The sequence below is a fragment of the Catharus ustulatus genome, chromosome 1 (assembly GCF_009819885.2).
Source record: "Catharus ustulatus isolate bCatUst1 chromosome 1, bCatUst1.pri.v2, whole genome shotgun sequence".
NCBI classification, from domain to species: Eukaryota; Metazoa; Chordata; class Aves; order Passeriformes; family Turdidae; genus Catharus; species Catharus ustulatus.
The window spans coordinates 45,681,186-45,709,160 of NC_046221.1; the positions used below are offsets into that span (position 1 = coordinate 45,681,186).

General features: G+C 43.3%; 2 protein-coding genes across 2 annotated transcripts; both read right to left on the minus strand.

The window, feature by feature from the left end:
* Positions 1–1,863: 1,863 nt before the first annotated feature.
* On the minus strand, positions 1,864–27,949 carry LOC117003748 (C-C chemokine receptor type 1-like). Its single transcript, XM_033073941.1, has 4 exons — positions 27,890–27,949; positions 11,502–11,557; positions 5,526–5,678; positions 1,864–4,875 (listed from the first exon to the last, which is right to left on the minus strand). The coding sequence occupies exon 4, from the start codon at positions 4,862–4,864 to the stop codon at positions 3,794–3,796; it is 1,071 nt and encodes a 356-aa protein (XP_032929832.1). The 5' UTR covers positions 4,865–4,875; positions 5,526–5,678; positions 11,502–11,557; positions 27,890–27,949; the 3' UTR covers positions 1,864–3,793.
* Positions 23,448–27,975, minus strand: LOC117003752 (C-C chemokine receptor type 8-like). Its single transcript, XM_033073956.1, has 2 exons — positions 27,890–27,975; positions 23,448–25,673 (listed from the first exon to the last, which is right to left on the minus strand). The coding sequence occupies exon 2, from the start codon at positions 25,662–25,664 to the stop codon at positions 24,609–24,611; it is 1,056 nt and encodes a 351-aa protein (XP_032929847.1). The 5' UTR covers positions 25,665–25,673; positions 27,890–27,975; the 3' UTR covers positions 23,448–24,608.

The window sequence follows — 27,975 nt, forward strand, 5'->3', positions numbered from 1 at the left end:
ATCCTTGCCATTTTCTTCACACACCTCTAGTTCATCACACAGTTGGGGTGCATCTGCATGTGTCTAACTCTTACATATACACTGTATCTTCATCTCAATGTTTTTCGCTTCAGACCTTGAGTTATGGAATATCTGTCTGCTGTATGTAAAATTCCTACCATTTATCTGCTGAGGTGACTTCTGTTCTCTTTCATGGGGACTGTGAATCTTGTTAAATGTCCCCTAAGAGTATCTCCATTCCACTGTGACCAGACTACCTGAAGTCTTGCTAGCCTAATTTGAGGCTACCTGGCCTGTAGCTGTACCATAGTGTAGCCCCATCTGACTGATTAAACTCAAAAACTGCCACAAAACTGTCTAGAGCCCTGAATGTCTCAGTGAAAAGCTGCAGCGAAGAACCAAGGATTACCTTGCTTGGGCACATAACAATAGGATAATGTCTAAGTTTAGTTTATTTGTGTTCCTGCTGCACAAAATAGAAGATCAAAATCAGACCAAAAAAAAAAATAAAGTGGAAGTGGTTATGGAATTTAGCTTATCCCATGGTGGACAGATGGGAAGAGTGCTCAGGGGAGAGAAGGAGGTATGGATCATAGGCTGAGAAAAAAGAATGGGAACAATTACAGTAATTTCACGAATACAAACTGCACCATTTTGACTAAAATTTTTCTCCCACATCGGAAATGCGGCTTATACTCAGGAGCGGCTAATATGTGAATAATTTTCTGACATTTACAACCTCAGAAGTGCCAGCCAGGGTGCCGAGCTGAGCGCCTGCCAGTAAAAGCCGGCATTTCGCGATTGTTACAAATAGTTACTCTGTTGCACTGCAGGTGGAGCCTGGCTCCCTGCAGGCAGCACAGGGGGCGGGGAGAGAGGCGAGAGAGCTCTCTCCTTCCCTCCCCTGCCGCAGCCCGGGGGAGAGACGGGGGGGCCCCGTGCCGCCATCGCCGCGGCTCGGGGAGGAGGCGGGGGGCTCCGTCCCCACCCGCCTCCACCGCCGCAGGAGCTGGGGGGGCTCCGTCCCTGCCTGCCACCACGGGGCAGCGCCGGGCCAGGGCAAGCGAGCCCAGAGGCGGCAGCCAGCCCCGAACGGCCCCGCTGAGCAGCCCCACCGAGCTGGGCCACCTGGCCCCGTCAGCAGCCCTGAGCGGGCTGAGCCTGCACAGCCCAAGCCGAGCCAGTAAACCCCGCCCTGCCACCATTCTGTTACTAATTGGCAACTTTGTTGCACGCGGGTCCTCGCTGTGAACGACAGAGTGGCTTATACTCAGGTGCGGCTTATTTATGGACAAAGAACTAAGTGTTTGCCAACACCCAGAGATGCGGCTTATAGTCCGTGCGGCTTGTATTAGTGAAATTACTGTGAAGCAGAAGCATATTTCCATATTGAACTTGGAGGGCTTAAGTTCCTTACAAACAAAACTTGGGACCACAGACACACTGCTTGGCTGGAGTCACTCTATATGGTGCAAGGAGATGTGAAAATTACTGCAGAAAGTCTATGAAGAATCCTGTTCTTATCCCAATATCCCAATATTAATAGAGTGACATCTTTTATTGCTCTCATTTGTTCCCACTCTTTCCCTACTTATAACACACACAACCCTATTTCCCCAAATCTCAGTCATTTAAAATCAGTGGCCCTAGACTTTTTTTCCAAAACCATTGTAGGTCACTCTTCTCAAGTTTGCTGATGGTTAAAAGCTGTGTCAGCTGCAGAAGCTTCTGGACTGGGCAGACAGTTCTCTGAAGTGTGGTATTGCAAGCGCTCTGTGTCTTTTTCCCATCTCCACTCTGAGAGCAGAGCCAATGCCCTTTTGCTTACAGAAGAAAATATGGGCTACAGGGTATACACAGATGTCCAGACACTGATTTTATTAATTTCACTGCATTAACATGAAAGCAGGAAGAAATTTAATTCCAACAAGATAAGGATTTACAATTAAACACAGCAGGAGAAATATCACCATTACAGCAGGAATTGTATTGCACTGAACTAATTTATGCTTTAAAATTATAAAGGTGTTTTCACATTGTTTCAGTAAAGAAAGTAGAAAAGAAAGGAAAACTATTATTTTTAAGCAAGAAAGTTTACTGTGAGGATAGCTTTTGGTCTTTTGTATAGCCTATCTGTGGCTATTGACCTCACAAGGTTATAATAGCTGATGGGATAAAAGCTAACAACTGATAGAAGCAGTGCCCGGGCATTTTAAGGCAAGAGGAAGAAGAGTATTTGCACCACCTAGATTAAGGCATCTGATACCCGAATTAAGAGGCTGGCATTTTCAAGTTCCTTCCACAGTTAATCTTCCCCTGAGACTATTTAAATCCCGTGACTGCTTCTGGCTCAGGCACTTCTTGTTCTCAACTGACCACTGAGGGACCTTGAAGAGATTTGCTGTTAATTTAGGCATCTGGATCACATGCCTGACATTAAGTAGTGTGGAATTCCTTCTGGTGTCCTTGCTGGAGGTTAGTTGAACCTGTCCCTCCAGATTTCCGTGAGCAAGTCCTTACATGCATAAGCAGTGCCCTTCCAAGGAAATGGGGAAAAAAACAGAAGGACAGTTCACCTGCACTTCTTTACAGATTGAAGTAGGAGATTGTCTGCTGTGCTCATCCTTCCTCTTCTTTGCTAACCCCACGACCCTAGAATTCCTTTCTTTTACAGGGAAACTTTTAATAATAGAATAAATGCATGGCCATAGTACACTAGTAGGCCAATGGTGTTCAGTCTTCCATCATCATGCAGTTCTTATCAAGGTACCAGTTGCCTAGAGGCACTCTTCTCCTGGGAAGGCAGGAAGGTATGCCTTGTCTGGAATTGGTTGATTTTGCAGTTCCAAGGCCATTGTCTTCCTAGAAGTGAATCCCAAAAGTCAGACTTTGTGTGTGTGTGTGAAGAGCATGTTTTTCCCATGCAGGAGCCTAACCTGACACACTGAGGTCATGTGTTGCCATGTAAACTCTTCTTCTGCATATGATTTACCTGTCCAGAACTAGGGAGGCCTGCTCTCAGTACTGTGCACACATCCTTCAGAGGGTCCTGATATTTTTCTCATACAGAAACTTGTATAGCACATACCAAGGTAATTTTCATTCTGGTCTTGCAGATCTTTGCTGAAGGACCTTAATTGGTTTAGTGGTTTGTTTTTTTCTTGGAGGGATATGACTTGTGAGAAACAAGCTCACACTTTTTAGGAGTGTATGATTGTCTTCTCGAGCAGTCAGTAAACTTAGTGTGTGCAGTTGCTTGGAAAATTGCACCCACAAAAGTCACAATGTTGCTGATTAAAAGCACTTTGGAAATAGTCAGCAACTGAATGGTGATATGGCAGACATAAATTAAAAAGCAAAAATCAAAATGCTATAACTTAGTTATAGCTGTTAAAGAATTATGTTTTAAAATGGCTGCACTTTTACTTTTAACAAAACAGAAAAATTCTCGGGTTCAATGGTCCCAGTAAGATGAGATGACCTATTACGCCCTAGACTTTTCAGTATTGTATTCCTCCCTCAGTAAGTCTCAGCAGATAGATTTTTGCAAAAAAGCACGATCGTATTTGTCTGGGCCCAATTTAAATCTTGATGTGACCTAGCTATGCAGTTAATGTTTCCTGGACAACTCATTGAATCTCTTAGTTTAGCAATGGAAAATGCTGTAATCCTACAAGAGTAGGGGTCATACAATTTTCAGTAGTGGTTGACATAAAGATCTTAAATAATGTCATGCACTCCTTAAGGCAAAGCAAGTGATGCAAAATTTCCTAACTAATGTTCTTGTGTATTTTTACAGTCCAGTAGAGATGTCGTGCTCTGCAGTGGATTGTGTGAATGTGGAACTGACTCTTTCCAACTTTTCACGATAAAGACCTGGACATTTTTTGCAAAGGTGAGGTGCGACATGCTTTCGGAAAAAGGTGTGAAGATATGCCCTAAATTTTTCTCCAACAAATACATAGATCACAGGATTGATGCAACAGTGGATCATTGAGATTGTTTCTGTCACTTGAATTGCTTTCTCCAGTTGTCCTTTAAGTTCACAATTTGAACTGAAAAGTGAATCTTGAAATGTATGCAAAAAAGAAGAAATATGGAATGGTGTCCAGAAGATGAAGTAAAAAATCATGATAATAAAAATAAGTTTGACTGCCTTCTGTTTTTTCTCGTTCTTGGATCTCAATAATGTTTTTAGAATTTGTGAGTAACTGAAGATCATAATGAGCATTGGAACAATAAGTCCCAGAATGTTCATCTTTAAAATAAAAGAGTATTTCCAATTTACTGTGGAATCACTGGGATAATGAGCACTGCAAGTATTACGTGAACTTTCCTTCTGAGTTTTGTGGAATACTACCCCGGGGACAGAAATAAGAACAGCAACAGCCCAAGTGACAATGCTGGTGAGGATGCCGTAGGTAACTGTCCTGGCTTTCAAAGCAAACACTGCGTGCACTATGGCCAGGTACCTGTCCAGGGTCAAGAGGATTATGAAAAAGATGCCACTGTAGAAGCCAAGGATGTAGACACCTGACAGAATTCGACACAGTGCCTCCCCAAAAATCCAGTCGTGAACTGCGTAATAAGCCCAAAAAGGGAGAGAAAATACAAACAGCAGATCAGAAATGGCCAAGTTGAGCAGGTAGATGTCAGTCATACTCTTCAGCCTCTTGTATTTTACCAGGATAAGGACAACAAGCATGTTGCCTGTCAGGCCAAATATCACCACTAAAGAATAAAGAGGTGGCAAAAAATTTGCAGCAAAGTGCTTTTCCTCAGTTCCCATGCATGGTGTTGAATCACCGTAGTCAAATTCGGTTGTCAGTGGCCAGTCAGTGAAGTCTGTGGCTTCATTTCCCATGGTGTATTGGTCTGGAAAAGAATAAAAAAGAAAGACATTAAACTAGAGGAATCTCCAAGCTTTCAGTGAAGAGAATGAACTATGCTGCTGTTCTCATCTGGTTTGCATCTTGCTGATGAGTTCACAAGCATGACTTTCTCAAGCTGTAAAAGAGAATGAAAACACAGAGCTCCCAGGAAACCTATCTATACATCTGTGGAGCCACACTGATGCATATTGGAAGTGTGCTGCTGTGTGTCATTTCCCATGTGTACATTGTTTTGTTTGCCCTCCTGGTATAGCCTGTCAGTTGCCTGACCCAGAGGGAGAGGATGGAAGAATTTAATGAGTTATGGGTGGTTTGGGGGTCTTGTACTCATCAGTGGCTTTCCAGAGGAGTATAGAAAGCCAGGAAGGTAGCCTGGAAAGAAAGCATCAGTGTCTGGCATGCAGAGCATAGTCTTGCTTCTCCTTGGGATGTGGCCACCTGCTCATCATGCTGGTCCATCCTGTAGCCCTTACCCACTGAGGACCAGGCACTGGTCAGGTGTAAACGGTGCCTGCAAAGACACTGTGACATGGGGAAAAACAGCTGACTTCAAGCATGTCTTCAGGCTGCTTCAAGTGACATTCTGGGAGCCTTAATGCCTATGGGAATTAGGAGAGTACCAAACATACCCACCTGTGCTATTTTGGGTGTTGAAGAGTGGAAAGTCGGCAGTGTTGGTCTGGGTTAAAATGGCAAACCCTGGGTCTTTTACAGAGCCTAGGGCAGGTGTGGGCAGTGGAAGTGTGCTGGCTTCAGATAGCTCTGGAATGAAATTGGTGCACAGTCCTGTAGAGAGAACAGACAGACAAAGACTTTAGCAAGTGATGCAAAAGATGAGAGTTGCTGTTGGAGCAGCCTCTAATATCTGTCTCTGTTGTGGCATCTTCTTGTCAGCTGAAAGACCTCTCCACTGCCGTTTGGGGACGTAAGGAGTTTTGATTCCTTGTTTCAGTAGTTGTTTACAGCCCTTATTCAGGAGCTGCAAAGTTTAGATTGGTAGAGTGTTTTGGAGAGAGCACAAAGGCAAAAGGCAGATATGGCCATAGCTAAGAGTGTGTGCTACAGTTCTTCATGTGATATGGTTCTTCACTCTTTGTCAGTCAGTGTTTCCAGTAAGAAAACAATGAGGAAATGCAAGGGTTGTGCAAGCTCTCTGTCCCTTCTGTTTTGTTTTAGGGACTGTTGGAGGGACTGGACTTCCCCTGCAAAAAATGGGTCTGGGTGTCAGCCCCTTTAGCTGCCAAAGCCTCTCCTTTTCCCAAGTCCCTGGTAGGACTGTGAGCCAGATGCAGCAGCACAGATTTGTATAACTTGATCTCTGAAAAGCTCAGAGCACTGCCTTCTCGTTGACCCCCAGAGAACAGAAAAATTCCTGTTTGTCCCATGAGAAGCTGGGCAGAGGATTTTGTGAAGACAGGGCTCAGAGGGACCAAAGTGCTTCCTGGTCACTCAATGAGGAAATGCAATCGATGCCTTTGGTAGCCACTCAAGGAGAGCTACTTGCTGTCTGGTTAAAGGGCTGCTCTGTCTTCCTGTACCATCATGACTGCTTTTATCAGACACCTCATGGCAGACAGGTTGCTGCCCATGGCACGGTGTTGGTTTTGAGATCAGCCTTTTCCTGGAAATGTTATGCATGCTTTTAGACTAAGGCAACAGAATGCTCCTGATGCAGGAGAGTTCAGGCTGTGCAACTGGCCCAGCTTGCTGCGTGATCCCTGAGCACTCATATAATGCACCAGCCTTCATTCCATTCATGGATGCACGTTATTCAGTGGTGTGGTCTGCCCTGTGTGATTGAAGACATCTTTTGCAGAGACCACACTCTCAAAACCACCACGATTTCATTCTGTCTGCACTTGAGCTCTGCAAATCTAAATGCCACTGAAGAAACTCAGCCCATGGTTGAAGTGACTGAGACAGGCCCCTGCATTGCTTTTTAGTAGATAATCAATTTAATTACATGTTGGGCCATTCTGAGCTGCAGCAGGTGAAATTTTTGATTTGTCTTAAGCCCATGTCAGCTTATTCAGCTGTTTGAGAGAAGACTGATTTCATTATATGCAATTAAAGAGCATTAAAGACCCAGACGACATAGTTTTGATTTGGAGTTTTATCTTGGTGGATATATGTATAATACAAATAATCTTCTTGAACAAATTTTGTTGGTTACATGGTAGTAAAACAATTTTTCATTTGTGTATATGCAGAAGTAAATATACATATATGTACACTTATAATATATATAGAATTATAGTACTGTAGAATCGTAGAATCATTTAGATCAGAAAAGACCTCCCAGATCATTGAGTCCAAACATTAAATAAACACTGTCAAGTCCACCACTAAACCATGTCCTTAAGCATCACATCTACACATCTTTTAAATACCTCCAGGAGTGGTGACTTAACCACTTCCCTAGGCAGCCTGTTCCAGAGCTTGATATTCGTTTCAGTGAAGAAATTTTTCCTAATATTTGATCTAAACCTCTCTTGGTACACTTAGCCTTGTAGAATCTTTGTATTTGTATAAAAATAAAGTTTTGGGGTTTTTTTCTTCCAGATTTGGAACTTATTTTGAGTTGTAAAACTGGCAGAAAATAATTGTGGGAGCAACAAAACTAATGTTAAGTGACTCTCTACAGATTTGTCTCCTTTGCTGTCCAAGTCTTGTGTCCTGTGAAGGGTTGACCCCAGCCAGCACCTAAGGCCCTATCTGGTAAACCCACTCACTTCCCCACTGGAGGATCAGGGAGAGAATCAGAAGTGCTGAAGAAAGAAAAACTTGCGTGTTGAAAAAAAGACAGCTGAATAAGAGAATGAAACTGAAAAAACTCACAAGAGGTAATACAAGGACAAATGCTTGCCATGTTCTACCAAGCAGACAGATGCAGTCTTCCTTCTGCCCCTGGTTTCATTCCTGAGTGTGATGTTCTATGACACAGAATATCCTTTGGTCAGTTTGGATCATCTATCTCAGCTGTGGTCACAAATCTAAAAGACATCATCTAAACATTTCTAAAAGAAAAATAAGTCCATCCCAGTCAGACCAAGTTCACCTTCCCACCACCAAAATTTAGCTCTCGCCCTATACAATTGGCACTGACCTGACTAGAAAGACAGCATGTGCTGTAGTTGTTTTGTTTACTGGCTCTGGCCTGGTGGGAAATTTTGCAGTATTTGTATGGTCCTCCTTTTCAAAACAAGCACAAAATATTAAAAATATTTTCTGAGATGCTTCAATTTTTTTTTTTTTTTGCACACAGGCAACGTAAATCACAAAGAACTTTAGAAAACTGACCTGGATAAAAAATTCTATTGGAAATTATTGGTTGCACTTGATTTTAATTGTTTTAATTTATCTTTAACCATATTTCCCTTTTTTTTTTTTTTTTTTTTTTTGGCAGAAAGAAGCATCATCTGCAGAAGCTGTAGCCCTTGACAAGATGTCTGGTTTTGTCTCTTAAGTCATCTAGGTGTGAACCTTCAGAAATGAGTGTGTTATAGCAAAGAAATCTCCAAGTCTATCTGTGCTCTTGTGCTATTTAAACATAATTGGAGCAGCTCTGATTTGAAAACTTGTATTTAATTATTTGATTTCTTTCTCTCTTTTTGTTTTCTGTCCAAAATTGCACATGAATATTTGGAAAGTCTTAGTTATTTTCATTTTCTGTACTGCATCTGGCCATCAGTGCCCACTCTCCTGACCACAGTCCCACTGTTTCCGTATGCACAGGATAATTTTGGTTGCTAACAGAAATTGTGAGTGATTTTTGCAAAAAAACAGGCAACAGGTTAAGCCTAAGGTAGACATATAAGAGGAGAACTTACTAATTTATCCTATATTTAACCATTTAAGAGTATCTAAATACATGAACAGTCCAATAAGAGGCTATTGTTGTTTCCCCTTGGAGGACTGGTTATGCTCTGAGTTCCCAAAGAAGCTGGATACAGAAAGGTTTTGCCAAGCAATGGGCCAAATACAAGGACCCTGGGAAAGAATTCTTGCAAAAAATGTCAAGTTACATCTTAGATCGAGAAAAATTGGTTTGCTGAATACTTGTAACTTTGTGAGCCCAAATAAATGTGATTTAATTTTTTTTTTAAATTTAAGTTTTAGCAAAGCTGCACTTGTGGCATCATCAGAGATTCTTGTAGTGGAGGTATAGCCCCGAAACATGTCTTTCCAGATTTTTGTATTTTGGCTGCTTTGAGAGAAGCCTCACTATCTCTGGAGTATCAGCTGCTATCTACAGTGTCACTTTGAGCTAGAAGATGTCTAGGTGCTGGTAGGACTATCAGACATTTCCATGTCACTCAAGCAAAGCAGCTCCTGAGTTGCTACAGCGATTTATTTAGGGACAACATTTATCACAGCCCAATGAGTCTGCTGTATTCTAGACGGGATTTGGACAAAGTTTCCCTTCAGAAACCAGAACTTGTAATAACCACAAGATACAAGAGCATCTGTGCATGAATGGAGATCCTTATCTCCAAACTGAATGACCTCCCAAAGTTCCCTTCACCTTTTTGCAGTTTAAGACAATATTTCTCTTTAGAAATGTATGAGCAGGTAACAGCACTACTGCCCCTGCCCTCACTCTCTTCCTTTCATAAATGCCAGTATTTGGCACACAGAAAAAGAAATTGCTTAATGACTTGTAGTCAGTTTGAAAGTATGTGTCAGCAGAATGTAGGGCACTTCATGAAGAGAGAGAAGTTAACATAGCACTGAGTAATACTGAAACTTAAATAACAAAAACATAGTACCACATATTCTGATAGCAGGCTTTGCAGGAGAGGTACCCAGTGTCTCCTGCTAACAGCTCTACCTCTTTAACTTGGCCTTTGACTTTCTAGGAGGAGCAAAACTACAGAGAAAGCTGTGCACAGACACCTGCACTTGCTTGGAGAGCAAGCGTCTTTCCTGAGTTACCAGGAAAGATGAAGGAAAAGATGGAAGTGTTAACTAAGTACTTTATTAAGACTCTGAGCTGATAGTTTCCCTCAAACACAACTTTTCATGTGGTAGTGACCACAGGATTTCTTTCTAGGATTTGACTTGGTAAAGAGCCCCTTCCAAAATTAAACCTTGCCTGGGAAACCTCTTCCTCTTTTCTAACAGCTGAGCATTAGAAACATTCAGAATTACTTGCCTCCAAACTGATGGGTTTTTTTTCAATCCTGCAAAACTTTGAAAGTAAAATATATTCTCAGATAAAAAGAGCAGGCTTAATTCTCTGTGAGGCCTCAGGATCTGATTGTTTACATTCCCCATCAAAACCAGAAAGACTGTCTGGCAAAGCTTTTCTACAGTTAAATAGAGTCAGTCTATGGGTCTCAAGACTAAAGAAGTAGGAGGTGTTCTTACCTAAACAAATGTACAGTAAAGGAATATCATAAGCACTGAAAATTAGCATTCTTAGAAAGAGAAATTTGAGATAGGTATTAAATATTTCCTCCAAATCATGAGTATATGTATACATGGACTCTTCTCTTGTGTAAGCTAACTTCTGGGCTAGTATGTCTGTTAGGGCTTTTTTGCTGTGGTTTGGTTTGGGTTTTTTTCCCAAGTATCTGATAAAACATTGAATTCAGAATATTTCAAGCAGTGGTTGTAGTCACAACCATTCTGAGGATGAACTCAAGTACTAAATGGAAGGCTAATTGTTTGGAGTGGAGACTGCCAGCACATGCCATAGGATCATGTGATGTCCTGTTATTGCTCTAAGGGTCTCTACACTCAGAAGTTCAAGCCCTCTGCTCTGTTGCTGTCAACTGTTCCAGATAAATGACAGTGACAATTCTCCCATGAATGTAAAAAAAAAAAAAGAAAAATAATTTGTAGGCTATTGTAACTTTTTTTGCTAATATACAAGTGGCAAGTATCATTTATCCAAGCAGAGCTCACCTTTTCTTGTGCATGATTAGAAAAATTCCAGTGTAGTAATCAGTGCACTGATGATTTTTATTCATGTAAAATCTCATTTACAAAAATTGCAATCTGGGTATAAAACTGATATCTCATTGAGATATGGCTGAGATGTGGAGTAAAGATTTTCTAATGTGGTGACTCAGACACATCACATCAAAAAGAGGACTCAATCCCAATATCTATTTAAAACGTGATAATGAAATAACACTTTTAAGACACTAAATGTTTGAATAATATAGAGAAACCATGTGATAGGAGAGGGATGGAGAACACCTGTCAACTGCATTTGACAGAGCAAGATGTTACTTAGATATGGAGAGCTTAGGTTAAGTATGAAGGATTTAATGTCTGACAAATTTTTATCCTTAGAAGAAAGCAACTTCAAGCTGTCAATCTCCTGGCACTGCTTTGAAACCAAGACCCAGTAAATTTCTGGTACAAAAAAAAGATTATTTTCTACACCAATTGTCCAGTCAGATTCTCTACTTTCATATTTAGTCTTATCCCAATCTGTAAGCTAGTCACAAGACCCGATTGTTCCCAAAGATATTATCTCTGCTCCAATGTCAGCTCTACTGCTTCTGTTACTAGGCACATCTACTCCCCACTTAGTGAATTTCTCTTATACATACATATATTTAGATGGAAAGATAAGGAAAAAAATCAGCTACTCACTGTTTCATCAAGCTGGTCTAACTGTGGGTTCTTCTTCTTTGTGAACAAACATATATCTGAAAATAGGAAACAGCACTTCCTGTGACATATTGCATAAGGGGGGTAAGTTTCTTCTCTGAAAAAGCTCCGTTTCCAGGATGAGGTCATAATTGGTGGATGAAGACTTTATGGGTGCCAGCTAGTTCTGCTCCAGCTGGAACTGGAGCAGTCAGTTTCTGAACTGCTCCATCTCAACCAGGGTGAAGACTGGCTGGTTCAATAAAATCCCATTCTCAGGTCAGTAAGTATTTCTACCTGCTCTGGAAACTTCTAATTTCAATTTACTCTTCCATTTTGAATCCATTGCACCTTGTCCTGTCACCCCATGCCCTTGTAAAAGGTTCCTCTCCTTTTTTGGAGACTCTTCAGACACTGGAAGGCTGCAATTACAGTAATTTCACGATTACAAACCACACCATTTTGTCTAAAGTTTTGGTCCGTACCCGGAAGTTCGGCCTGAAATCCGGAGCAGCCAATATATGAACAATGTTCTAGAAGTTGCGAACCCGGAAGTGAGAGCCCGCAGCAGCCCCAAGCCAAGCTGGAACCCAGCCGGCCCTGGCAGAGGTGGGAAAGCCTGGCAGAGGCAGGGCCAGCGGTGCGGGGGATGGATGGCAGAGCCCAGGCCAGCAGTGCGGGGAAGCCCAGCAGTGCGGGGAAGCCCAGCAGCGTGAGGGAGCCCAGCAGAGCCGGAGCCAGCAGCGTGAGGGAGCCCAGCAGAGCCGGGGCCAGCAGCGTGGGGGAGCCTGGCGGCGCGGGGGAGCATGGCAGAGCTGGGAAGCCTGGCGGTGTGGGGAAGGCCAGCAGAACCAGGGCCAGCAGTGTGGGGGAGCCCGGCGGCACAGGGGCCGGCAGTGCTGGCCAGGGTGAGCAAACACGGAGGCGGCGGTGCAGGTGGCCGGGGGGGTGAGCGAGCCCGGTGGCGGTGGTAGCACCACCCGGCCGGCCCCAAGCGGCCCTGTTGAGCAGCAGGGCCGAGCTGGGCCACCCGCAAATTTGTGAAAGTTGTACACGGATCCTTGCTACAAACGAAAGTGCGGCTAATAATCCATTGCAGCTTATTTATGGATGAGGACCTAAATGTTGCCGACACCCCGGAAATGCGGTTTATAATCCGTGTGGCTTGTAATCATGAAATTACTGTAAATCACCCTGCAGTCTTCTCTTTTTCAGGCTGAAGAAACCAAATTTCCTCAGACTTTTTTCACAGGAAAAGTTCTCCAACCCTCTGGTTGTCTTGGTGGCCTCCTCTGGACTCACTCCAACAGGTCCATGTCCTTCCTGTGCTGGGACCCCAGAGCTGGACGCAGCACTGCAGGTGGGATCCCACCAGACCAGAGGGGCAAAATCCCTTCCCTTGCCCTGCTGACCACACTGCTTTGGATGCAGCCCAGGACACGTTTGGCTTTCTGGGCTGCAAATGCACATTGCTGGGTCGTGTCCAGCCTCCCATCCAGCAGCACTCACAAGTCCTTTTCCTCAGGGCTGTTCTCAATCTGTTCATCCCCCACTCTGTGCTGATACCAGGGGTTCTCCTGACCCAGGTGCAGCACCTTGCACTTGGTCTTGTTAAACCTCACAGAGTTCCCATGGACCCACTTGTCCAGCTTGTCCAGCTCCCCCAGATGGCATATTGTCTTTCAGGTGTGTCAATAGCCCCGCTCATCTTGGTGTCATATGCACATTTGCTGGGGGTCAACTCAATCCCTTTGTCATTAAAAAACGTATTAAATACACTTGGTTCCAGTACAGACCTCAGGGGAACACCAGTTGTCACTGATGTCCATTGGGACTCCGAGCCATTGACAACTTCCCTCCAGACAGGACGGTCCAACCACTTGATAATCTATTTAACAATTCACCCATTGAATCCATCTCTCTCCAACTTAGAGAGAAGGATGTTGTGGGGGCTGTTCAGAAGTCCAGATAAACAACATCCACAGCTCTTCCCTGCCCACTCTTGCAGTCACTCCATCACAGGAGGCCACTGGGTTTTCAAGCAGGACTTGCCCTTGGAGAAGCAGTGCTGGCTGTCCTGAATCACCTCTCTGCTCTCCATGTGCCCTAGCACAGCTCCCAGGAGGATCTGCTCCATGTTCTTCCCAGGTAGAGAGGTGAGGCTGACAGGTCAGTAGTTCCCAGGGACATCCTTTCTATCCTTTTCAAAGATAGGTACAATGTCTCCCTTTCTCCAGTCACCTGGGACTTCACCTGACTGCCATGACTTTTCACGGGATTATGTCCATGGGGATGATTTCATCATATTTTCTTTCATGATAGTCCATGGAGTATCATGGAGATGGGCTTGGCAACTACTGTCAACCAGTTCCCTCAGGACTCTGGATTGCTTCTCACTGAGTCCCATAGATCATTATAAAACAGGACTGATGAATAATACGTCCACTTCTCTGCTTCCTATGGAGTCTTTTTCAATTTTATAGCAAGCAAGGCTACATTTTTAAAATTTGCAGTCTTTTGGCAGCAGCTCTTGACCACTCTCTCTAAGATTACAGGGTGTTTTCCTACAGTATTCCCAAAAAGCTGTGAGACTGGCTTGGGCTACATTTCATTTACTAAAAAATTTATTTCAGTAAACCTAGGGATATATGACCAATCACACTTGTCACAGGGACTATAAAAAAGACTCATAAAGCTGTTTCAGAAAGAGTGCTTAAGCAAGGCTATAGGAAGAGGGATGTGATGGCTGGAATCACATAAGGGAAGGGTCTGTGTAGATTTTGCTGTAAGTACAGAAAAGCAAACCACTGAAAACTTTCAAGCCTGAGCAAAAAGTGCCTTCCCTACAGTGACACAGTGGATAACAGGGAGACTTTCATTCTATACTATCTCCCTCTGAGTTGCTGTCTGAATTTGAAATTCTTTTTTACTGCTCAGGACATGTCTTCCTACTCAATGTATAGGCTGCAAATTCAGAAGTCTTGTTTGCATGTTTCATCTTTCATGAGCTACTATGCCTGGAAAAGAAATTAATTGGCTTTCGGGATCAAAAATCCTACCTAAAGAATGTATTTTCCCTGCCTCATGAAGAAAGAAGGGTGACATCTGGAAAAGGGGCTTCTCTCAGCTCTTATTCCAAAGGAGAAACTCCTTCAGGATCCATCATCCAGGGACTTCGCGTGGGTGTAATCTGGAAATAGCAGAGGTAATCCTTGGCCCCTTATCTCCCTGTTTTGTGAAACTGGGGCTTCCTTCTGCCTTTCTCAGAGGCTTTCTGCAGTCACCAAGCTTCCAACCAGTTCTAGGAGAGATCACATCTTCCTTGGAAGACCTATGTGTTATTTTCATAACCTGCAGGGTAAGCACCAATTTTGAGTTTGGCATAATGGGTGTGATGGATCCTTGTGGTGGTGAATGAGTCGCTCCTGACCAACCAGTGTATTCTAACTTGAGGACAAAAGCACCGTTTTGCATATATTGTTTGGAAAGAATTTTAATTCTTTGTGCCTCCAATTTGAGTGCTTGGACTGAAGACAAGTGAACAGTGTTTTCAGGCTGCCTGAACTCCAGTTGTTCCAACCTTTGAAAATCAGGGATGGTCCCTTTCCGAAAGAGTGAAATAAATAATCTGAAGCTTCAAAAAGTTTGAGCAAGATTAAAATACAGGAGGAAAAAAGAAGACATATTCAAAAGAAAGGAAATATTTCATATCAGGCACTTAATTTTAAGCACCTTTTGACCTGTAGCTAAATTACAGTAATTTCACGACTATAAGGGGCACCCTTTTGACTAAAATTTTCCCTCGAACCCGGAAGTGCGCCTTATAGTCCGGTGCGCCTTATCTGATGTACAAAGTTGCAAAATTTGCCAAACCGGAAGTGTGAGCTGTGAGCCGTGAGGGGAGCCAGCAGGGCCATGGCAGCCGGGTGGAGGTGGGCCCAGGGGCCCGCGGCACCGCCCCTGCCGGGTGGAGGTGGGCCTGGGGGCCCATGGCTGCCGGGTGAAGGCGGGCCAGGGGGCCAACGGCACCGTCCCTGCTGGGTACAGGCGGGCCTGGGGGCCCATGGCTGCCGGGTTGAGGTGGGGCCTCGGCCAACAACCGCGTGGGGGGAGCTGGGGGTGAAGCCTCGCTGAAAAAAAAAAGTGCGCCCTATAGTCCAGTGCACCTTATATGATCTACAAAGTTGCGAATTTTGCCGACTCCCGGGGGGTGCGCCTTATAGTCCAGTGCACCTTATGGTCATGAAATTACTGTACTCTTTTATAGAGAATAGAGACTATTACAAAGGACAGAATCCCCCTGAAAATGTCTTTTTCAGCCATGTTGAGACTGAAGAAATTCATGGGAAAGAAATTGTGTTACTTGGTCTAGAAAGCATGGTCGGTGAGAAGTGATTGTGAAAGGATTAGAGGATCTCTCAGACTTAATTACTGATTTTACTCATAGTATCTTTCCTGTATGGATTTGATGGTCTTTATAAACATTAACTAATTCATAGACATAGAAGCAGAGGAAGCAGTGGGAGAAAAGTGTTCCAAAATCAGAGACATTGCCAGGAGAAGATTTCCATTTAAAATTAGGTTGTCCATCCCCATAAAAAAAATTAGAATGAACAGTAAGAAAAGAGTACATAAACTTCAGCATGCTAATCCATTGAAATTCTATAAGTAGGGAAGTACTGCTTTACCAAAGGGAAGACTCAAAAAAGAATGAAGAACTTTTGTAACAAAACTGTCTTGCTTCTTCTGAAGCTTTCTACAAGCTGTCACAACAGTACCACTGAGAGAACTAAAGCAGGGGAATCAAACCATGATGTGCTTCTATTACTCCGTAAGTTACTGAAAATAAGAGAAAACTAGCTTTATGTGACAATAATACAGTTTTACGTGCATATTGAAGTCAGGCTGTGGGGATACACTTAAAGGCACTGAAATAATTTTCCTACTTTCTTGAAGAAGTATCTTTTCCTGTGGAGGGAAAGGGATGCTGGAAACAGTTCGCTAATGGCAAAAACATTGGTAATATTACCAACCAGATTACTTAAATAGAAATGACTAGTCTTCAGCTATATGCCAGTAAGACTACAGCAAAGATAAGTGATGGCCTTGCAGTTTATCTCATGTTCTAGGCTTTCTATGGAAGGAGAAATGCTGACTTCAGTCCTTGTGTCAAAGCCTGTTCAAGAATTTCAGGCAAAGCAGGACAGCATGAGGGAAGTTGCTTATTGAAGGAGTTGCTTTCCTGTTGTTCCAGTGTGCTTCAGCCTGCACTTTGATGATGAAATTGAATGAAGTAGATCTTCTGTGCTAAAAGAGGAATTCAATAAACATTTTAATGAGACATGTGCTGAGGACTTCCCTCGAGCACCCTCACACACATCAGACATTTTGCTGACTGTCTTTGAGTTTACAGGGACGAGCATGTGGCAACTTTGTTTGAGCACAAGGAGGAGCACAAAGCAGGCCTTTGCAAGGTCTGCTAGTAGGGAAATCTTTCCCAACTCCTTCAAACTGGAAGGTGTAAGCTGCAGCAATCATCTCTCCCACCCTTAGCTGGTGGTTGGCTAGCTAATGCAAGGGCTCCCTCTCTAGTCAAGGGACAGAGGTAGGTGTTTGCAGAGGGTGACAAACTGTTTTAAGTTACTCCACTTTGGGCTGAAATGAATCACCTTCTGAAGGGTGCACTCTTTAATGATATAAACAGCCTTAGGCGACAAGTCCAGGGCAGACAGCCAACCTTTACATTGAAAAAACTGTTTCAGGTAATCTGAATGAAGTCTTCAGGGCTTTCAGGGATTTTGGTGATGAGAAACCATTTATTTTGGAAAAACATCGAGTCAAATATTTTTGTTTTGCTGTTCTTCAGGGCCAAGGTGATTTTTTAGCAGGTAAGCCTGATATTGCTGTCTACTTCAATTGTTGAAGAGGAATAGATCTAAGGTACATCTAAAGACCACTCCAGGTGACAATGCACCCAGAAGCTGGAACAGATTTGTTATGGCAGTTATGAAGACTGTACTTTGCTCACAGCCATGAAAACTGCATGTGCTACCTATCATGGCACAGAAGAAAGGCTGCAAAGCCTGTCCTCCTTTTCCCCTACATCCTCATACTCATGGAGGTGTTCTAAAACTGTGTTTTAGGAGGGGTAGGAAGATATACAAAAGTAAAACAGCTTCCATTAGTGGTTTATGCAAGTTTCATCATTAGATGCTCAGGTGTCACAGTGCTTCCTTACAGCTTTAGGGCACTTCACAGAACCTTGGAGGAGTAAGACTTGACAACAGAGATGTAAGTAAACTCAGAGTCCTCTATTCTTATAGTCCTATATTCTTGAGATATTCTGCGTTACTCACAGAAGAACGACACAGGGACATATCAGTGCAATCTGCCCTTCATGTTAACCTCTCATACAAACATTGTGGTGCTCAGTACCCAGTCCCAATGCTTGGATCAATTTGCAGAAGGCACTCTCCCAGCTGAGGGACTGATTATTTGGGCTTCTCTTTACAGCACTTCACTATAGTGCAGGAGCAGGCTCTATTTAATGCACCTACCTAGGCCCTTCTCGGACTGTAGAATTCTGGTTTTCCCTCATGATCATGTCTCTAGTTCTGTACTTCACAGATATTACTGTATTTGCCTTCTTACCACATTTATGAGATGAAGCAGTACAATTATGTCCATTTTTGCAAGCATCCACTAATTTGGGGAACATGGTTTGTAAATTGTTTTTCTCCAAAGCAACGTACTGTGCCCAGGCAGGGTTCTCATCTGTTGGAACTGCTGGTTCTTGATCTTCAAATTGATTCTTGGAACATGAGGATCACAACAGCAGAGGCTATCTATGAAAATCTTAGTGTACAGTAATTTCACGACCATAAGGTGCACTGGACTACAAGGCGCACCCCCTGGGAGTCGGCAACTTTCGCAACTTTGTAGATCATATAAGGTGCACCGGACTATAAGGCGTACTATTTTTTTGCAGAGAGGAGCCGCGCGGTGCGCAACAAAGTAACAAATTACTGGCAGGTGCTCAATTTGCAAACATTTTTCAAAGATCAGTGTAGCCTTTAAACGCAGCCCCAGGTGCCCTCCCCGTGCAGCGGGCCCCGGCACTCCCGCCTGCCTCTGGCACCGGCTGGCACGGCTCATGGCTCCTGGCTCCCACCGTGCGGTCGCGCTGCATCCTGGCTTCCCCTCAGCCGGGAGTGGCGCCGCTTCCCAGCGCTTTCCCGCGGTGCTTTTTCATCACTTTTTTGCCGCTTTCCCGCAGTGATTTTCGCTGCTTTTCGGCACTTTCCCACGACGCTTTTTCACCGCTTTCCTGTGGCAATTTTCGCCGCTTTTCAGTGCTTTCCAGGGGCGCTTTTTCGCCGCTTTTTTGCCACTTTTCCACAGCGATTTTTCGCCGCTTCTCAGCGCTTTCCCACGGCACTTCTTGGTGCTTCCCGTGGCTGCGCCGCTTCCCCCCGCTTCTCCCTGGCTGGCCGCTGCGCCGCTTCCCGGTTTCCCCCGTGTGGCGGCCGCGGCTCCTGCGGTTCCCGACTCCCCGCGCATGGCTGCAGCTCCTGTGCATTCCGGTTCAGCTTGCAGATCGCATTTCCTGGTTCACAAATTTCCGAACTTTGTACATCAGATTAGGTGCACCGGCTATAAGGCGCACTTCCGGGTTCCGGGGAAAATTTTAGTCAAAAGGGTGCGCCTTATAGTCGTGAAATTATTGTAAGTACTGTCATTTGTGCTAGAATTAGTCACTATAAGGTGGGCAGGATAAAATCAGCTCTTAGTGTCGAAGACCCTTGATGAAACTTGTGCCTGTCCTGTGATAAGCTTGCAGATTCCAGTAGTATTTGTGGCACGGAACTTGGCATCTCTGAAATACAAGTCTTCCCTGATTTTGTTTCTCTGGTATCTGCAGGACTGCTCAATGAACCCAAAAGACACAAATGGCTCCAAATAGTCTCGAGTCTTCTCAGACACTGGGCTCACACTCCTGCACACCTACCTGGGAGACCCTGCTGTGCTTCTGAGAAAACTCCCCACGCAGAGTCCAACACCTTGAAGCCAGCTTGGCAGCCACACTACACCAACTTACACATATAATGAATCTGATCTTAGTCATCTTCTGACAAGTTTCATTTATGCGTGGAGACACCACTTCCTTCTTAATTTGTTTAGAGAAAATAGAAGAATACATAGGGCTTCAGATAAGCCATCAAACATTTTTTCACAGTCTACAGCAAACTAACCACTCACAGAATCTGTGGTACTACAGACTTCAAATTCTTCTCCATCCTCAGCAAAAGAGGATGACTGTGGTACTTTCTGTACTGTGGTACTTTATTGCATCCTCTTTGTGTCTTTTTATTTTAAGGCAGACTAATTGCTGTCTGGTAATGGGAATGGAAGAGCTAGCTTACAGCTTTGTCACAAGGGAGATATTCCACACGTGCTCTGTTAGTTGAATGGTTGCAGATAGGCTGTTTATGCCACTGGGAAAAACAGTCTCACCAGGAGTGATAGGAAGCCAAGTCCATCTATGTTTGTAAAGCTTTCGGATCACTTTGCAGAAGTTGTTTTACATTTAGCACATGCAAATTAGCTTGTCATTCTTCTTGGAAAGATTGTGTGTTAAGATGAAAGCAAACCACAGTTGATAAAAATTACTTCAATGAAAAAACAAGAGAATTTAAGGGCAAACTGATACTTCTGCCTCATTTGTACTAAAGTATGCTAAGATAAAGGCCTACATGAAGACTTACATGAATGCTAGGGTAAAAAAGTGTATTTTCATTGCCTAAAGTGCACTTAGTTTCACCCGAAATCCCAAAACCTAACAAACACTGGCATATTTGCTTGGGGAGTTAACCTTGTACACTGGTGCTCCATTTTACAAGACTTCATCAATTCACACTGTATTTTCAACACTATTGGATATTGGAGAAGTTCACTGTCTATTATTGTTTTTCACTCTGTCCAGGGACCATTTATTGTCTCCTAGTTGTTCATATATTAAAGGCGTTAAACATTAAATACTTGCAAAGCACTCACCACTGGCACTTCGGACTTCCCTCCCTCTACACATTTCACTGAAAAGTCTGTCAGGGAGGTCTAAGCACCCCCAGCCTGTGTTTTTTAATCTGAAATAAGGAGTCTCTCCTGAGGCATAATCTAGCATTTTCTCTGCCTGAAAAAGAAGCTTTAAAAAAATTAGGGCCAAAGGCTCTGGACATGAGCCACAACCTGGAGAAGCTGTGTCAGAATGCTGTGACAAGTGAAATCAGTTTGAGAACCAGTGTGAAGGAAGAGAACAGAATGACTTTCTAGGGGGAGAGGCAGACTGACCAGCTGACACTGCAGTGCAATGGGATGGATGAGAGAGGACACCTGATTTTCTTCTTCAGGCCAAGAGAAGGAAAGGAACTGCTGACAGAGGGAGAGAGCAAGCAGCTGAGCACAGGAGTCATCTAAGGATCACCAGAGCAGACCTCTGAGATTTTTGGGTTCTTAAAAAAAGTTAAAGTTGGGCGTGTTTTGGAACTTAGTGGAGTTACGAGGTCATTTCAGCAGAAATTGCAAACCACAGAAAGTTTTGTATCTCACTTCTGGGTTAATTTATTAATTCATTTGGCATTTGCACTGGATAATTTATTTTAGTTGTAACATATTTCTAATTAAGAGGAGTAAAACCCACACAAGGTATGAGGCAGAATACAGTGTTAGGTGTGTTTCTGTAGCCAAGGTTCTAGTGTAAGGACTACAAATAGTTATAGTGTGTGGCCATGAATGAGCAATGTCATTGATTTTGGCTATTTCAACTATCCTTTATAACTTGAACTTAAATAAGAAACTGAGGTAATACATACTTCTTACCTGGATCTTTTCAACTCTGATGTCAAGCCCCAGGAAATATTAAGGAAATTCCCCATGTGTGCTGTATCCTGCCATACTGGATTCAGTGGTGGATCTCAAACATGATAGATTTCACCTGGGGGGTGGGCCAAATGGAGGATATCTGAAATTCAGTCTCATACCTCCTGAAGTTTGGGGCTGTCCCATGGTAAGTCAATAGAACTAAGGAACGCTGTGAAAGCTCTTAACCTGGCAATCATAGGTTAGAGAAAAACCAGAAGGAATCACAAACAGCACCACAATACACATTATTATTTTGCTTTTCTAACAGTCAGCGCTCCTTTGCAGTGCTTTGCGCAGTAGTAGTACAGTCACTTACTTTAAAGGTCTGGGAGGTGTTTTAGAGGATGGGTACATTGGATAAGGCCACAGTGCCAGAGGCATCATGCTACAAAAGGACAGAGAAAAATGAGACAGAAAAGTCTGTGAAACATGTTAGATGAAAATCAATAGCTAGAAAGTTCAAGCCCGTTAAAACACACACAGTTCAGAACTAGGTAGGGAAATGTTTCTAAATGTGAAAAGTGGTATTCAGTAGCTTAACTGGCAATCTGATAGTAATGGTTTCAATGCAGCTTTGTCTCTGGAGAAACAATAATTGCTTTAGATGTGCAACATCTCATTAGAAGATCTGTTCTACAAACAGCAATAATTTCCTTATTCCATTCTCTTCTGAATAGTGATCATGTTTCCACTAACTTAGTGGAACAAGACTGAGCTATGTATTTTGGCAGATACACAGTATCACACCCCTCCCAGGAAATCCAGGTGGCATTAAACCTGACTGTTACTTGGGGCTTTTGCAGTGGTATTTGCAGCTGACAACATCTCAGCACATTAAAACTGATCTGGTTATGACTAGATGGCAAAATTTCTTTTGCCAATTTTACTGTGTGTCAGAACCCTTGAAACTGAGGAAATAGAGCATCTGCTACCTGCTTTATTCCAAGGTATTTATTACAGAGAAAAGTAGATTTTCGTTGGCAAGTTTCTGCCTAAAAAAAAGGTATAATTGAAGAAATGACACTACCAGGTCATTATTATTATCCTATGAATGCAGTGCTCTTTTCCAGAATTCTTTAAGTGCATACAAGTGCAAACATTTTTGAACATTGTTTTGTGTCTCCATAGATCCTTTCCATCACATATAAGAGTAGCATAAAGTCTTGTGGTCCAAACCATTAAAAGTAAAATTTCGTGTTTAGAGAAGAGGCACAATGCTTCTGGGTGTTCTGCTTCGTGCAAGTGCTTTGGGGTGATGCTAGGTGTATTTGTGTCTCTGTTCTGGTAGTTCTTACAATAAAAGGGGAAAAATACCTACATGTATTTTTCCTTTCTGCAGCCACATTATACAGAGGAGGAGCCTGCTTTTAAATATAGCAGTGGAAGATGGGGGAGGACTCTTCAGTGAGCCCAGCAAAGCACATTTTTTACTCTTTGGCTAAGGTTTCACATATCATTTGGGCTAAATTCTGCTACTGCATACACACACAGAGCATTATTTCAGTAGAAGTTGTACAAAAAAAAAAAAAAAAAAAAACAAAAACCAGCCCCCAAAAAAATCTAACTAGATTTTGACCGGAGTATTTTAAACAGAAATATTTCTATCCAAACTCCAAAATCTAGCCACAGGGAAAAGATACCTGATCTGAGATGCTGACCCATGTTCCATTTCAACCATTAAAGTCCCTATGTAGTCCAAAAAACACCACAGAAATGCACAAACAGAGAGTTTTATTTCTAAATACAGGCTTTCTGAGAAGTAAAACAATATCATAATTGAGTTTCAGGGCATTTCTTAACCATTGGGGAATAAAACCTAGAAATATTACTTAGGCTATCTATAATAAAAGAAAGAAGTATCTTCTATACCATATAGTTAATAGCAAAAATATTTGGCACCAATATTAATTTTTTAACTTTTAGGAAGGATAAGAACATGAAATTATATTTTCAGATGGAAAGGTAGAACTAGGAAAACATTTGAAATTTTTATTATCTTAAAAATTAAAATCTTTGACAATATCCAGTCTGTGTTTTCCCTGATTTCAGGTATTCTCTTGATTAACTTTTAAAAATGTGTTTGCAGTAATACTACCTCAATATAAATGTTGTTTTTTCCCTGTGAATTTTTACTGGGATTTGCAGAACAAATCTTCCTTAGCAGAAAAAAGGAGATAAGTCTTATTTTGCTGAAGAGCTTCAGGGCGCTGCTCAATTCCATCAGATACATTTTATGTGATACCCACTCCAAAATAAGCAAACTCAAAGTCTCATTATCCTAATCAAGGCTTGTGATCATTAGGTAGACTATGAAGAACCAAGACAAAAAAGTTAAAGCTAATGTTAATTCAAAGAAAGCGTTTTTAAAATGGCAGAAAATAAAGACATTTGGGAAAAGAGATGGAGCCTACTTTGCTACAGATCATTTTATGTTGGTTACATTTAGCAGCAAGCGCTGGAGGCACAGAGTTGGAGCCCCCACAGCTCCAGAGGGGATGCAGAGCCCCCACCTGCTCTGAGGACAACATTTTCAAGTGTAGGAGCCTCCACGAGTGACCAGTATAGGGGACACCTGGAGCCATTGCTTTGCTATTTTTGGAGGCATCACTACCAAAGGCTGCTCGGGGTGGCAGCAGTTCCAAGGATTCCACGGCTGTGCCCCTGGGACCATCCTACTACAAACAGGGTCCTGAGCTGAGGGGCTTTTTCAGCTGGGAGTTGAGGCAAAGGGGAAACTGTGACAGGCTCTGAGGTGATTCCCTCTTTGCAATATGAAGCAATCCCACGCCTGTCCTCCTCCCCACCTTCCAGAGGGGTCACACACTTGTCCCAGGGATTTAGGGATTCCATTTCCACAGGGCAGAGCATACTTGGGGGTAAGGCAGAAGTGACACTTCTGTCAGAGAAGAAAATAGATATTAGAGGAAGCAGCCTGCTTACTGAAGTGTATTAAAGGAGATCTAAAACTTAATTTAAAATTATTCTGTGGCAGTGTATGGTCACCATTTTACAAATGCACTGGCTCTCTTGGGAAATGTATGTCACAAGTTCTTATGTGGCAGGTCACAGCATATCCCAACAGGAGGCACAGGCATACTGTATCTCCCAGGGGATGCTGCACACATGGTACAACCTCCAGGACCACCGCAGACCTTTGGCCCTTCACACCAGCAGAAGGTGGCTCAGGTGTGCTCACAGGACCCCTGCGCTGTCAGACCAGCCAGAGAGCTGTGTGGGTGCTGAAAATGACTGTCCAGCCCCGGCACCTCCGGCAGGGCTAGAGAGGACACGACCACAGGACTGAAGGAGTCCTTTAAGATGGGCCTTGAATGTCACACCAGCAAAGGCGTAGATGATGGGGTTCAGGCAGCAGTGGATGAAGGAGATGGTTTCTGTTACCTGCAGGGCCAGCGCTATCTGGGAGCTCACCTTGCAGTCATTGATGAAGTGCAGGCTCTGCAGGGAGTCGAGGAACAGAGCAATGTTGAAAGGAGTCCAGAAAAGGAAGAAAATTATGACGATGATGAAGATCATCTTGATCGCCTTGACCTTGTTCCGGTTTTTGCATTTTTGCAGGTTTTTTAGTATCTGAGTGTAGCAGCAAACAAGGATGCTAAAGGGAATCAAGAGGCCCAAGATATTGGCTGCAAACTGAGAAGCAACCTTCCAGGTATTGTCACCTGGGGGGTATGTGGGGACACATTGCAAAGCCTGCTCTATCTGCAGCTCCTGGCTGAATATGATGTTGGGTACAGAAGCCAAGCCAGCCACCAGCCACAGGATCAAGCTGATAATTATGCCACAAGTGGCTGTCCGTATCTTCAGGGCATAGACAGCATGGACAATTGCTATGTACCTGTCTATGCTCATGAGGGTTATAAAGAAAATACTGCTGTAAAAACCTGTGTAGTAAATGCCAGCCATTATCTTACACATGGCATTGCCAAAAACCCACTGGTCTGAAGCATAGTGGGCTTGGAAAGGGAGGGGCAAAACAAAGAGGAGATCAGAGGCTGCGAGGTTCAGCAGGCAGATGTCAGTCATTGTTGTCAGCCTTTTCCTGGTCAGGAGAACCCAGAGGACCAAGGAGTTTCCCAGGAGGCAGAAGACAAACACAAGGCAGTAAAGAATTGGCAGAAAGAGGGATTTAAACCTGTGAAAGTTGTTTCCTTCGTTACATGGAGCAGTGTTTTCATCGTATCCATAGTCATATTCTGTTGTGCCAAGGAATTGGCTGGTGGGATTCATCTCAGATATCTGTGCAGGAAAGAGAAAGGGTTAAAAATGTCTGTCTGTCCTGGCACAGCACTCCCATGGCGGCTTCTGCTTCTCTCTGTCGTGTGTTGAGTCTGTGGGTCAGCCTCCAGGCAGAGGGGGACTACAAAATGCAGTGTTGGTCTCATTGGCTGGACGAGAGCAGCTGTAACACCCAAAGGGCCACCCTGCAGCCTGCTGGTTGTTGCTATACACGTGTAAGTGTGAGCACTGTACATGTGTAAGTGAGCACATGTGAGCACTGGGATGCTCTCTGTTTCCCTGAAACTGCTTTAGTGCCAGTGGACCAGCCCCTCATCATTACAATGACAGGGAAAGATGCAGGTCTGAATAGTCATAGTGATAAAAAAATACAAATCCTGCATCTGACCTAAGGATCTCGATCTTCTTGTGCTCCCTGGGGTGGAGAAGCCTTTTGCCTGTAGCATAAAGACCCTCATAAAAGTGTTTTGCCTATGAAGCCATCACCAAGCAGCATAACCTCATTTTTAGCAGAGATGCTCATGGCTAGGTACTTGCAGAGTGTAGAGACATGCAAGCTACTTTTCCATGGGTGGGTCCAGGATTGCATAAAAAAAACTCTGCAGCAGCAAGGAGTTCACAGGGTTGCACAGCAACACTTGCAGTGCCAAGCTCTGAGCTGCCACCAACCTCCAGGGCAGCTGGTGAGCAGCTTGTGCCTTTTGCTACAATTACAGCAACTTAGTGCTCCTGCCTGTTCTGTCCAACTTCTGTTTTCTAGTGTAGAGAAAACCAAAACATTAGGAGTGGTTCCTGTCTCTCATTTCTGAAGAATTGCAGTGAAGGCAGCCTCAAAATAGTTAAATAATCTGACATACTCTCCAAGAGTGAGTCAGTGCTTTAGCCAACTTTTTTGTTGTTTCAGATGTCAGTTCATGACCCCTATAAGAGCAGATCGGGTTTCCAGACTTGAGTGTTCACATTTTAAGAAGTGATGATTTTTTTCAAAAGAGTTTGGTTTTTCACTGCTGAATCATTTGAAAGTTTAGGCTGTGCTGCATCTGTGTTGCACCTGCTTACAGGTTGACCACATCTCGAAAGAGCTCCAAAGACACTGAGTTTCCAGGAAGGAAGAATAACTTGTAATAGTCATTGCTGTTAAGATGAAGCAGTAACATGAATGGAAGCGATTAATTCTATAGAAGTAGATGATGTGCTTTCCTGAATTAAAGATTACTGGCTGGAGATATAAAAAGGGAGACAACAGTGAAAACTTTTTGTATTGATAGGAAGGAATCACAATTCACCCCTTCTTGCCTGTCTGTGCCATCTGTGGGGGGAACAGAAAGATCTGTATGTACAGCCCAGAGGAGTGCCAGGTCCATCCTCTGCAACAGGTATGGATGTTCCTCATGCCTCACTGACCTGTCTCAGCTTCCCTTGGTGCACCAGAACCATTTCAGCTGGTATGCACAGTGCAGAGAAAACTGTTAAAAATACAGCATTTAACCCCAGAGAATTCCTTGTTCAGAAATAAAACATCATGAGAGAAAAGCCATGCTGCAGCCCGCATCGACAGTGTAATTCTCTATTATATTGAGCTCTTAGTTGTAGCTAGGACATCTGCATTGTTAATTTTAACTTTGTATAAGGCATAAATCTACAAATATTTAGTTGGTAAGTCACTAGATAATGGCTCTTCTTGCAGTAACAGATAAAGGTAGAAAATATTTCCTGCTAATGCTTTTGATATGTGAAACTGACACTTTGTGACTAAGAGATGCAGCACTAGTTCTCGTTTTTTAATTTTCTGTTAAAAGACTTCTTAAAAGCAGCTCACTGATTCAACTACCAAAACTAAAAAGTATTGAAAAAATAACTAATACTGTATTATAGATATATAGATCTATAAATTTGTAAATAGAGTTGTAGAGATACATAAATCTAGATTTATAGCTATAAAGCACCTACTTCCAGCAAAATTCAAATGTTTTTCCTGGGCTGAATGGAGCCCAGAGATGCTCTACTTCAGACCACCCTTACACCATTAATGCCTTCAACAGCTCCCAACCAGGCCACAGCATTTTCCATTTTACCCGCTCTCCACATCACTGAGCAGAGCAGTCAAATGGAAAAAGCAGTTTTACAAAAGATATAAAGGGAGAGGCGGCTGCTGCAGGTCCCCTGGTTGCCACAGTCAGCCCAGTAATAGCACACTGAATATGGATGGACTTTACCTTTGACAGCAGGAAGCCTCTACCCTCTCAGATGGCCCTGGCCCTCTTCTCCTCGTCCCGTCCTCTGCTGCTCGGGCTCAGGTGTT